The sequence below is a fragment of the Phalaenopsis equestris genome, unplaced genomic scaffold (assembly GCF_001263595.1).
Source record: "Phalaenopsis equestris unplaced genomic scaffold, ASM126359v1 Scaffold000098, whole genome shotgun sequence".
Classification (NCBI taxonomy): Eukaryota; Viridiplantae; Streptophyta; class Magnoliopsida; order Asparagales; family Orchidaceae; genus Phalaenopsis; species Phalaenopsis equestris.
This window is the reverse complement of record NW_018164540.1, coordinates 1,211,410-1,224,296: the sequence shown is the minus strand read 5'-3', so window position 1 is coordinate 1,224,296 and position 12,887 is coordinate 1,211,410. Positions and strand designations below refer to the sequence as shown.

The window sequence follows — 12,887 nt, the reverse complement described above, 5'->3', positions numbered from 1 at the left end:
TACAATTATCATGCAAATGTATTTGTTCTACCATCTAATTAGCAAAACATAGCAGATTTATTTGAAGCAGAAATCATTATCGTCCTTTCATGCAAGATTTTAGTCTATAGGCTCAAGCATTGCTCGGTAAGGTAAGACTTATAGAATGGATACACAACTATAATTATTATTTTTAATAAGAGGAGCAAAGTTATACCTAGTTGTTGATTCACTTATTAGGAATATTCTCTCTTAAGTTGAGCTTATTGTATGTTCTTCTCCTTTATCTCTTCCATTATAAAAAGATATAGACAACTTCCTTAAATCTTTTTTCGAGTCATTTAAACATTCATTAATCTCTCAAAGCTTTATCTTTGGCTATAATGACTCGTTTTACTCTCTAACTTGTAGATACAAGTACTCAAGAAATGCCTTTAAAAACGAAGATATAATTAAATACAATAGATAAAATATGCATCGTTTCAAGCATTAATTAATTATGATCAATAAAGGGCTTGGTATTTATCCATGTACGTCTCTTTCCCTTTAAACTATATTGATGATTTACCTTTTTGTCATGTCCGTCATTTGCTATTAAAACTAAACTCTTGAATGCATGCAACAAATAGTTGGATGAAGGATGACTTCTAAAGGTCAAGTCGTGAATCAAATATGTGTTACATAAAATTGGAATGCTTTTAACTAACTTATTCATGTCAACAATTGATTCTGACACTTAGTCATGTCTATTTCAAGTTGATTAAAACAAATTCTCTCTTATTCATTCTCCTGAATATTGTCACAACTCATAGACCTTAACCTAAATTATACAATGTCATAAAATCCTATGATAACATTGTGAAATTTTTATGATACTAATTAGCTCAGACCTTGAGACAAAATATTTAATATATTAAATCAAATATGATGTTGTATTTATATAGTGATGATAGTGATGTTTTACTAAGATGTTTTTCTCTTATATTGGTAAACTTTTAGTAAATTATTCATCATTTTGTAGTATTTTATGCTATTTTTAAAATAATGCAGGCCACGGTGTACATCATGGCTCATGGAACTTTTGCACAATGATGCAACTACTAACAAATGTGAGCATTTTGGGTTCCTTACTCGTGTACTAGGGAGTCAACTTGGCATCACAACTCTTTTCAGACTTATTAATTGTTCCCAAATACATGAAATCACCAACTAGACCCCATGGCATATCATTGGAACTCCTATCTAGACCTGTAAATTTATGTCATTATTTTCTACCATTGCATACTTGAGAAATCAATCATCAACTTCAAAAATTATGGCAAAAAATTGGCTACTTGTGGCCTGACTACATGCATTGCTTAAAAAAAAAATGTTAAAAAGCATGTTGGTACAAGTGATCCAAATATTTTACCAGGTTGCCTCTTTTTGAGTGATTTGCGGTGCCTATCAATAGCTTCCTTTGTCTCCAACAATGATTTCTATAAAGAGGAAAAAAAATTTTAAGATGATTAAATAATATTTCATCCTCGGACACAAAATTAAAATAAGCTCAAGTTGTTCGCGTGGAAAGATATCCTACTAGAATTTGAACCAAAATGAAGCACTTATGCAAAAGATTATGCTTTAGCATCACTGCTAAGAAATGTCCGCTGCAGAAAGCTTGGCCAGCTAAAACAACTTGCTAAGTTCTGTTTGTCTAATGTATGCCAGGCAATATTGATTAAATTAGTTAAATGATGAGAAAATGAATGGTTGAGTATACAGCAAGCTGGAACCAAATCAGGTCGACAGTACGCTCTTTTCGGTGAAGATCAAGGAAAATTTACGTACATAGCACAATTTTCTTATGTATTTACATATCTAATACCTACCGTTCTATATTTAAATTTATAACACTTTGGTGTTACAAATATATGTATGAAAGGTGTATTTCACCGTTAAAAGGTTAGAAATAGTAGCATTTTTTATGTAATGTTAAAAGATTTGATCGATATGCATGTGAATATCAAAGTGTAGGTGTTAAATATGTAAATATATAAGAATTTTGTGGTATGTATGTAAATGCCCCAAGTTCAAAATTTGTTTAATAAACTTCATTGAGGTAAGACAGTCTTTACTTCATTATTGTAAAATACATTTAATATTGTGGGGCCGAAGCAACCGTTAAGTTGCTTCTAGTTAATCTATCAATCCCAAGTTTCAAGTCATTGAAACCCTCTTTACGGATACATGGTTCCATACATCAATCCTCCAGAGACCATGCAATGGAGGATGCTCCTAATACGGGGGACAAGCTATTAAGTTGGACAAGGCTGGCAAAAGTTGATAAATATAGAGATCTACGGTATTGTTAAGAAAAAAAATCAGTAAATATGCAATTACTGCAGAATTATCATTTAATGTCACGTTAGGAACAATTGCAAGCTACACAACTCAACCTTCCGATGGATGGTTAGTCCAATAGGATGGTCACATTTGGGCTTTTATCTTTAAATCACGTGAAATGGGCCTCATATATTAAAAGATAAAATGCTTTGGGCAATTGTACTACAAGAAGCGAAGCAGGCATTGAATCTACAAAATGCCTCATACGCAGAAATAAAAAAATAAAAAATATAACTTCCAACAGCTGTAAAGACTTATCTAACACGGTAATATAAAGTTGTGATCTCAGCTACATACAATTAGGCTAATTAAGGCTGGAGAATGTGCACCAGGTAAATTAAATATCAGGGCTTTTATATGATTGAGTATAATTGCATTAAAGATCAGCATTTAATATCATATCATTTTTTTGTTAGTTATGAAGACACCTGCTAATGATATTCATTGAATGATGTAGAAATTACTTGGAGAGGAAAATTGTTTTCTTCATTATTCACATGAAAGGTACATATATATAGGGAATCCAATCCCTCCTAATATAGAAATTTACCAAATATATATAAACTATATTTGGAAAGGAAATATTATGAAATAAAAATTAAAAAAAACATAAATATAAAAGAATAAAGAAAATTAAGAATATCTCTCAATCTAATGTTGAGAGGTTTGAAGGATGGTCGGCTCGCCTATTAAGGAATCATTTCAGATTTCCACACTCCCCCCTTAAGCTGGGACGTTGATGTGGTAAAGACTAAGCTTGGTATTAAACTCTGAAAAGGTACTTAAAGGAAGAGCATTGGTGAAGATATTTGCAACTTGTTAACGTGTGGGGATGTAACTGAGCAATAAAATTCCACCGTTGAAATTTTCAAAAATGAAGTGCCAATTAAATTCAGTATGTTTGGTCCTATCAGCTGCACAGGATCCTTGGCAATACTTATAACTACTTGACTGTCACAAAACATCTATGCAGGTTTATTGGAGGTACACCCCAGTTCTCTTAACAATTTATTAATCTAGTCCCTTCACAGATTCCAAAGTCAAGTGCCCTATACTCAGATTTTGCAATGCTTCTAGAATCAACAACTTATTTCTTACTCCATCTAACCAGATTTTCTCATACAGAAGAGCAATAACCAATGGTGGAGCTTCTGTCAGTGAATTCTCCAGCCCAACTAGCATCAGTGTAGACTTCTACTTCTTTATTTCCAATTTTTTAAATATTAATCAATAGTTAGGAGTCTACTTGAGGAAAATCAAGATTTAGTATATTATCTTCAAATGTTTTTCATTTAGGTTATTCATGTGTTGGCTAACAATGCTAATAGAATATGGATTATCTAGCCTGGTGTATGATAGATAGATGAGTTTTCCTACCAATCTTTGACATTTTTCATTATCCACAGCTATGTTTTCTTCTCCCCTATTAAACTTCTTGTTGGGATCCATTAGAGTATCCGCAGGTTTGTATCCAATCATTCATGTCTCCTTTAGTAGATCTAGGATGTATTTCCTTTGTAATATAACAATGTCTTTCTTAGACCTTGTTACCTCCATACCAAAAAAATATCTCATGATTCTAAGTTCATTGATTTCAAACTCAATGACAAGAACTTCTTTGATATTGAGAATTTTTTTTTCATTATCATTTGTAAAAATTGTATCATCCACATATACTATCAGTGCATCAATTTACCTTCTTGAGTGTGTTTTATGAACATAATATGATCAGTTTAACCTTGAGAATATTCATTAGATCTCGTAGTATTAACCAACCTGTCAAACCACGCCTTTGGTGAGTATTTAAGCCCATGAAGAGACTTCCTGAGTTGCATACTATGTGTTTATTGGAATCATTCTCAAGTCTTGGTGGTATCTCCATGTACACTTCTTCCAGATCACACCATTCAGGAAGACATATTTTATGTCAAGTTGATGCAATTTCCACTCATTATTAATTGTTACTGAAAGCAAAACTATGATAGTATTCACTTTGGCAAATGATGTGAAGGTCTCCTGATAATGAATCCCATATGCTCAAGTAAAACCTTTTGGAACAAGTTTTGCTTTAAATCTCTCAATACCCTTATCAATTTTGTATTTGATGTCAAATACCCATTTGCAACCAATTGGCTTCTTATCATGAGGGAGTTTAGTATGCCTCTTTATGTTTTAGTGCTCGAATATCATTTTCAAATGCTTTCCTCCATTTCAAATTTTCAAGAACTCCACAAATGGACTTAAGTATCTGCACACTATCAATGTTAGATACAAACGTTTTATAAGCTAAAAATAACTTGTCATAAGTTACATACTTCTGAATTGGATATCTAGTACAATTTTCTTTATCATCAACACCAGAAGAGGAAGAGGATAACTCATGAGTACTAGACTCCTCTCCTGAAAATTTTAGATGAATGTGAACTTTGATTGTTGTTGAAGCAGTTTTATATTTGTAAGTTGACTTCCATTTGCTCAAGATCTTTCTTCCTCTTTGTGTGCGCACAAAGTTCTTTGTTATAGATTTTAGATTATTAAGACATCCTCAACAAGGATTGAAGTGTTAGGTGAAAGAAATGGAAGAGTAAGTTGTGAGATCGTGTATGTTTCATTAAGTGCATCCGAAAATTGATGTTCATCTGCACTCTCCCCCCTGAACATCAGACTTGGTGCAATATTATTATTTTTTTAAGAAATGTGACATCCATGTAGTTGTATTTTTGGGTAACATGAGAATAACAAAATATGCCTTTTTATTGAAGACATACCAAAAGAAAATACCATTGATAGATTTAGGGTCAAGTTTCGTGTGGTTTGGCGAAAGACTGTGAACAAAGGATACATACCCAAAGAGGTATGTTGTAGTAAGAATCGCTCCTCCCCCAAAAATATTTTGAAACTTGATGGTAATTGAGTGGGATATCTGAAGAAATCTCTTTTCTCTCAGCTACCCCATTTTGTTATGGGATATTATTACATGAACTAATATGAATGATTCTATTTTTTGAAAGAAAGGCTCCAAGAATATGATTGAAATATTCATTTGCATTAGTTTTAAATTTTAAATTGCAAATGAGTTTGAATAATATCATGGAAGTTTTTGAATATTTGAGTTATTTAAGAATGCTCAGGTAATTCTATTGTGGTCGTCAATAAATGAGACAATTCGTCTAACCCCACTTAAGATTTTCACCTTTTAAGGTCCTCAAATATAACTGTGTTTAGCAAGTTAACAAAATTCACATTGATAAAAACTAAATTTTTTTATTGATAAACAAATAAAAATACAACTTAGCAAAATAATTAAAATTAGAATGATATGGATGACAATGTCATAACACGGCCTACTTTTCAACAAGCATAGACCCAACAAACTCGAAAATTTGAGGTAAATATGGAGGTGAAATCATTTGTGTGTTTAGAGAGAGACTTTTCAAGAGCAAGTAAAAGCAATGATGCATTTCAGTATTGTCAATCACCTTTCCCAACTCCACCACATGAAATTCATAAGAATTTGCAAGGAATTTAGTTAGACATTTCATATCATGGGTGCCTATTGGTTGAAATAAAATTGAAGTCTAATTGTGAAACATATAAAACAAAAGAAAGTGTAATATCCTAAGAGAACTAGCTCCATATCTCCTTTACCAATAATATTTGAGTGTGATCCGTCTCTAAGTATTACTGATCTAGATGTAGGAGCCTCTTGATAGTTGACTAGAGTATTGAAGTCTATGATCATATGATCGAAGGATCTTGAATCTGTGATCCAAGTTCTAAATCTCTCATTACTGGCAAGATAGGATAATGATAAATTACCTTGTTGTGTCACGAGGTTAGTGTGCACCGATGACTCACCTACAAGGAGTTTCTTCAATACTTCAAGTTATTGCTTGGTGAGTGGTTCACTCGTTCCTTTTGGTGTGGTGGCAACATTTGTCTTTTTCTCTTGATATTTCCTTCCATGTTAAGGCTTCCAGTCTGCAGGCTTTCCATGAAGTTTCCAACATTTGTCTTTGATATGTCCAATTTTCTTGCAATATTTACAAGTGGAACGATTTTTTTTTAGCCTCGAGTCATGGGGAGAATTATAGGTGTACAAGGTCGAACTTTTAGTATTTGGTGAACTCCCATTTCCAGTCAGTATCAGCTTCTTATTGCTATGTTCTCTCCTAACTTCAACAAATGCTTCACGGGGATATGGACGAGGCTTTGTTTCCCATGATTCTCCCTCTCACTTCATCCAATTCCTAAGTTATTCCTACTAGGAATTTAATGGTTCTCCTCTTCTCAATGATCATGTCGACATTTTTACATGTCTCAAATATATGTAATTGTAGCTAGTATTTTGTCAGAGTGTGTGGTATTGGGTGACACTTAGCTCCCCTTGAAAAATGTCATGAAACTTGGCTTCAATCTCAAACAATTTTACAGTGTTCTCGGTGCTAGAATATGTTTCCTTGCAGCATTCCAGATTCCTTTAGAGTTTGTAGAGTAAAAAATTTTCTCCCACTTCAGTGCTCAGTGAGTTGACTGGCCAAGACATAACCACATGGTATTGATTCTATCTTATGTTGCGGCCGAGGTTAGTTATCTCAGGAAATGTGCCCTCTCCCATGAGATGATCCTTTTTTCCCTTTACCACAAATATGCATAAACATGAATTATTACCATTGAAAGAAGTTCTGGCCATTGAGTTTATAATTTGTGATAAAGTTACAAAGTTTATGAGTCATAAGAACAGAATTCTTGATCTCTGATTCCAAATTAACCTTATGAGTAGAACTCAATATGTTTATCCCATACTTGATCATTAACCTTTAGCATAAGGGTTGCTTCTAGTTGTAGGACTGAAGTTGACTCTTGTCATTGTTGCTACTTTTATATTTGTTGTTGTTGTTGAAGAAAGGTTCCGTCATAGGAGGTGGGCCTGTAGCAAAAAGATTTCAAGTTGCAGGGAGAATTCCAGAGGAGGGCCTGCAACGGGGACGCTTCCAACTACAGGGAAAATTTAATGGAAGAGGGGCTATAGCAGGGAAAGTTTTTGTTGCAGGAAAGAGTTGAGAAAGGAGACCAAGCTCTAGGAAGAAGAAGCCAGGTTGAGGAAGTTTCGGTTGCCTGCAAGGAGGAGTTTTCGGTATCAAGAAAGAAATCAGTGACTCTGCATAAGGGCCTATAGATCAGCTAAAGAATGATTCCTACTAGAGAGAGAGGGGGAGAGAGAGAGAGATAGTGAGAGATTTCCACTAGAGATTAAAGAGAAAGAATTCCCATGTGGCATTCCACTAGCAATAGTTTATTATATGTTGTCTGCGTTCGAAAGCCTGCATTCTGCGAAAGAAAGCAACACCTCCAAGGCAAGAGGGCTGAAAAAAAACACCTAAAGGGAAGAAGTAACGCCCACAGGGAGACAGTGGCAAGAAGGGAACTGGCGGAGGGCCTGCAGGAACCGGTGGCTATAGAGAGAGACTTCGGCTGAGGAAGGAGAGCTAGAGTTTGTTTCCAAGCTTTGATACTATGTAGAAATTATTTGGAGAGAGAATTTGCTTCGTTCATTATTCACATGAAGGGCATATATATATATATATATATTAATTAGAAAGAAAGATATAGATACAATGTGATGGAGAGCCCAAACATGGTACCCTGCTCACACCAAAACCACAAGGGGTTCCACAACTAGAAAATACTAAAAAGTACATTAGAGACAAAGAAAAAAATAAAAAAAAACAACAAACGCATAAATACATAATATCAGGTGGCTAGAGAGTAACTCAATTTTGTTTTGCCTCTGCCTCTAGTTCTAGGAAAGAAGCAAGCTAATAAGTTGGTAAGATAATTGTCAGTGCCAGTAGTAACTAATGTATCATCCAATATGTTCCCGAGCTGGAGTCGGCCTCCATTCTTCTTCTTCCTCCTGGAATAGACCTGTCATTCCTCTTCCGAAGATTGGCTTGTCTGATCTTGGTCTAAAGTGTGTTGGAGATGTGCAGACTGTTGGACATTAGAAGCAACTACATGTACTGGCTGATCTGTTATTGGATCAAAGGTGCACTCTCGTGTGTCTTTGCGTGTAAGTGAATCATCTTCAATAACAGTGGGTGGTATGAGCACAACTGGATCTGTAGTTGTAATATGTTCTTCTTCAGGAACTGTGGCATTGGGAAGAGGATCGGGTTGCATATTCTCAACATGGATAGTAGGTGGTTGTTCTTTAGCGATATTCGGTTTTAGATGAGGATGCAAACGATAGCAAATAGTAGAGCTGTGGCCAAACATACTACAATGAGAACAATAAGGATGATGTGATTTCATTTTAACCTTTTGCCAATACCCGTTGTGCATAGTATCAATTAATATCTCATTCGGAGCTAGTTGAGTGATATCTTTCTCAACTAACACACAAGCCACAAAGGGTCTAGTGACAACAAGCGTAGAACTATTCACCTTAAGAGGCTTACCGTAAGCAGTTGCTAAAATGTAGAGGATTTTCATGTTGAACAGATGTAATTTTAACCCCTGAAACTTTATCCAAACAGAAACGATATGGGACTTCGCTTTTGGATCAAAACCGACAGTTGAAAGAAACCCCGACATTCCACTTCAGAATTTTCATAAAACGATTGTCAATCTTGATAGCTTTCCGAGAGAAAATGCGAGTGTAATCGGCATTATGAGATAGTGAATAAGTATATGTCTACTGTCAAGTAGGTCAATGTTCCAACTGTCCAATAGTTTCATAGCATCAAACTCATTCCTAATGATCTCCAGTTTTGGGTGGCCATAAAAAAATTTCTCCACTTGAGAAAAACGCCAAGAGGACGCGAGAGTACCAATTTCAATATCTGTGAAAATAAGTGCAGGTTTCTCATTTTTTTTTCAAGTTTCTTAATAAAAGTGTGATCACCTCCACCTTCAAAAGCCTCATGTAAAGATTTTGGAACATTGCAGGACTTACCGATAGCAAAACTAGGCGCTGAACCTGGAGGAGGGGCACGGGCAGGAAAGTCGTCGGCAAGAGCATTTGCATAGGAACAGAGCGTCAATGTCATCTCCCTCACAAGACAGGAGTCTGGCGGGCAGGAAGCGAGCAGCGAGCCCTTCTGTGAACAGAAGTCTGTTGGGCGAGCAGAGAGGCGCAGAAACGAAACCGCAGCACAAAACAGCGCCATTTGGCGGGCAAGGGGCGAGCAGCGAGCCCTTCTGCGAATAGGAGTCTGTCGGGCGAGCAGAGAAGTGCAGAAATGAAACTGCGACATGAAAATCGCAGCTCAAAACAGCGCCGAAGCCCTTCGTCGTTTGGCGCAGATAACGAACGCAGAGCTTCATCTTCATCGTCGTCGAGCACAGCCGAAGGAATCAAACGAGGGTTTCGCCCCGAGGGTTTCGCCATCGGGGGAAACCCTAGCAAAGCAGATCGTGTGCTTACTTTCTTATATATATATATATATATATATATATAGGGAAACCGAACTCGTGATGCCTTAATATATACACAACATTCACATCACGAGCTAGGGTTTCGCCTCACGGCGATTCCCTCCTTTGAATCTCTCGGCTTCACTCCACTGGCTTCCTCGTGCCCGACGAAGAAGGGTCCTACGATATTTTTCGTCTTCCTGTCATTCCGCAAGCCCTGTGATTGTCTGCTTCGACGAAGAAGGGTCTCACGTTTCTTCATTTCGTCGTTCCGACTACTCCTGCGCTTCGTCCCTCCTCACCCTCACTCGACGTTCGCATCGTCTTCTGTACTCGACGACGCCTTCGCCCTGCCCGACAGAAATCGACATCGCCTCTGCCGCCTTGCCCAACAGAAATCGAAATCGCCTCTGTCGCCCTGCCCGACAGAAGGTCTGCTCGCCTTGCAGCTCGCCTAGCATCTCTTCAGATGACCTCGACCATGCGTTCCTATGTCACTGCAGTTGCCGGCGACTTTCCCATTCTTACTCGTGCTCCTCTTTCAGGTTCAGATTCTGGTTTTCAAATCGGTCAGTTATGCAATGTTCCACAATCATTTCACGAGGCTCTTGCACAATCAGCAATGTTCCACAATCATTTCACGAGGCTCTTGAAGGTGGTGGTGATCACACATTTATTAAAAAACTGGGGGAAAAAATGGAAAGTCTGCTCTTATTCTCACAGAGGTTGAAACTAGTACTCTAGCATCTTCGTGGCGTTTTGATCTTGTGGGAAAATTCCTTTATGGTCAACCAAAACTTGAGATCATTCAAAAAGAATTTGATGCTATGAAATGAATTTGATGCTATGAAATGCTATGAAATTATTGGGCAGTTGAAATATTGGTTTACTTGACAGTCGACACATACTGATTTAGTTGTCTCACGATTTTGATTAAACTCACATTGTTTCTCAGAAATTTATCAAGATCGACAATCGTTATATGAAAATTTTGAAGTGATCTGTTGGTTTTGATCCAAAAGTAGAGTCCCCTATCATTCCAGTTTGGATAAAGTTTCTGGAGTTAAGTTTCTGGATTGGATAAAGTTTCTGGAGTTAAAATTACATCTGTTCAACTTGGAAATTCTCTACTCCTTAGCAACTGCTTACGGTAACAAGGTTGATAATGATAATCCTACGTTTGCTGTCACCAGACCCTCTGTGGCTTGTGTGTTACTTGAGAGGGATAACACTCCACCAGCTCCGAATGAGATATGGATTGAAATCACTCACAACGGGTGTTGGCAAAAGGTTGAGATTGAACCACACCCTCCTTATTGCTCTCATTATAGTATGTTTGGTCATAGCTCTACTATTTGATATCGTTTGCATTCTCATCTAAGGTCGGATATCACTAAAGATCAGCCACCCATCATCCATGTTGAGAAGATGCAATCCGATCCTCTTTCCAAAACCGCAGTTCTTGAAGAAGAACAATTGAAGAAGAATAACATAATACAGCTACAGACCCAGTTGTGATTATACCAAATAACTAATAGGTATAATAGACAATTGAAATAAATATGTAATTTTAATAACTATCAAATAACTAATTATAGTAATGAAGATTTAAATGTGATATTCAATATATAAGAAATCATCTTTCTCTTTGTCAAAAAATTATAGTGAATGTGTAAAGTGAATCAGTTCAAATTGTATTGTGTCAAATAAAAGCATACATATTCTTTACCCTTTGGTTCAGACATAAAGAAAATTGACTAATCCTATGCATGTTTACTGAATCTGCGGCTAGGCTGGGAGGATACCGGCTCTCATTTCGGAGCTCCCACGTTCTCCTCGCCTAAGGGCTAACATTTACACTTCAGCAGCCAAACGATAGAACCGAATTGGGGATTTTAGTTTGTCGCTCTAAAATCTCCAATTCTACGCCCGATAATTTTTATTTTTTTATTTATTTACACCCAAATTTTAAGGACTTTGTTTGACCTCCCTGAATCTTGGATGTAATCTTCACTTTAGTTGTAAAACTCAACATATTTTAACAAATCAATTGGTCGGATTGAAAGTAAATTAAGATCGAAGTGAAAAGGTCATCACAACTTCTTTAATATTTTCATGGCTCGACTAATTCAAATCATCATTTCACAAATCTCAAGACAATGAGAAAGACAGAGAAAACTACTCAGAACTCATGGGGAAGACGCAACAAAAATCGGAATTCATATATAAAAGCGAAGTCATACAAATTACAAGTAAATAACACTTATCTCTAATTCATTTCCAAGTAAACTCCTCGAAGTTCCTCTGAATCTCTTCTTTTCTTTACAACACAAAATTCTTCTTTAAAGCGGTAAGAAGGAGGAAATCTCTCACTTTCTCTCTACTCTTACAATCTCTCGAAGAATTCCTCACAATTAAACACTCTACACACTACTGGAACTCTTGGACGCTGTTCTAACCTTCCAACTCCTCGAACTCTTCCATTTTCGGCCAAAATCTTCTTTTAAAGTTATGGATGAGTTTTCTTAAGAGTTGCCTAAGCATCCCTCAAAAAATCGACCACATTCAATGCACCTTGGAAAGTAATCGCCGATCTTGCCGTCGGCGGCCTCGAGAGCACCGTCAGCGGGCCTTCTAAATTATTAAATCTGGAGTCTCGGGAAATTCTCGCTGTCGGCGCCGTTGGGCACGCCGTCGGCGCCCTAGTTCAAATTTTCACATTTTGGTCCTTTTCGCTTCAAATTCGTTCATTTTTGCATCTTTTTGCTCCAATGACCCTAATTCATCATTCCTACAACAAAACATCAAAAAATACATTTCTTTAAAGTGCAATATCATAAAAAACAGTGTAAAATAGGTATGAAAATCTCAACATATTTTTCTTTGGTCACATATCTAATGAATAAATTAAAAAAAGAGAACAATAGAAGAATTATTTACAAGACAGAGAGCTTACAATTAGTAGAACACAAAAAATGCAGATATGAAATGCAATTTTAGAGGATAACAACTATCACCCAATACAGAATTAAGATAAATGCATGGTGAAATTATAAATGGCAAATTAAAAAAACGGAAGTATCATATAAAGTATTAGAGTAGCA

General features: G+C 36.3%; 1 protein-coding gene across 4 annotated transcripts in view; it reads right to left on the bottom strand.

The window, feature by feature from the left end:
• The window catches only part of LOC110020476 (serine/threonine-protein kinase TOUSLED), a 40,746-nt gene that overhangs the window by 9,886 nt on the left and 17,973 nt on the right, over positions 1-12,887 (bottom strand). For all 4 annotated transcript variants that reach the window (XM_020718593.1, XM_020718594.1, XM_020718596.1 and 1 more), the window contains one exon: positions 1,391-1,457. In XM_020718593.1, coding sequence (XP_020574252.1) covers positions 1,391-1,457 — 67 coding nt within the window. The remainder of the gene's footprint in view (positions 1-1,390; positions 1,458-12,887) is intronic.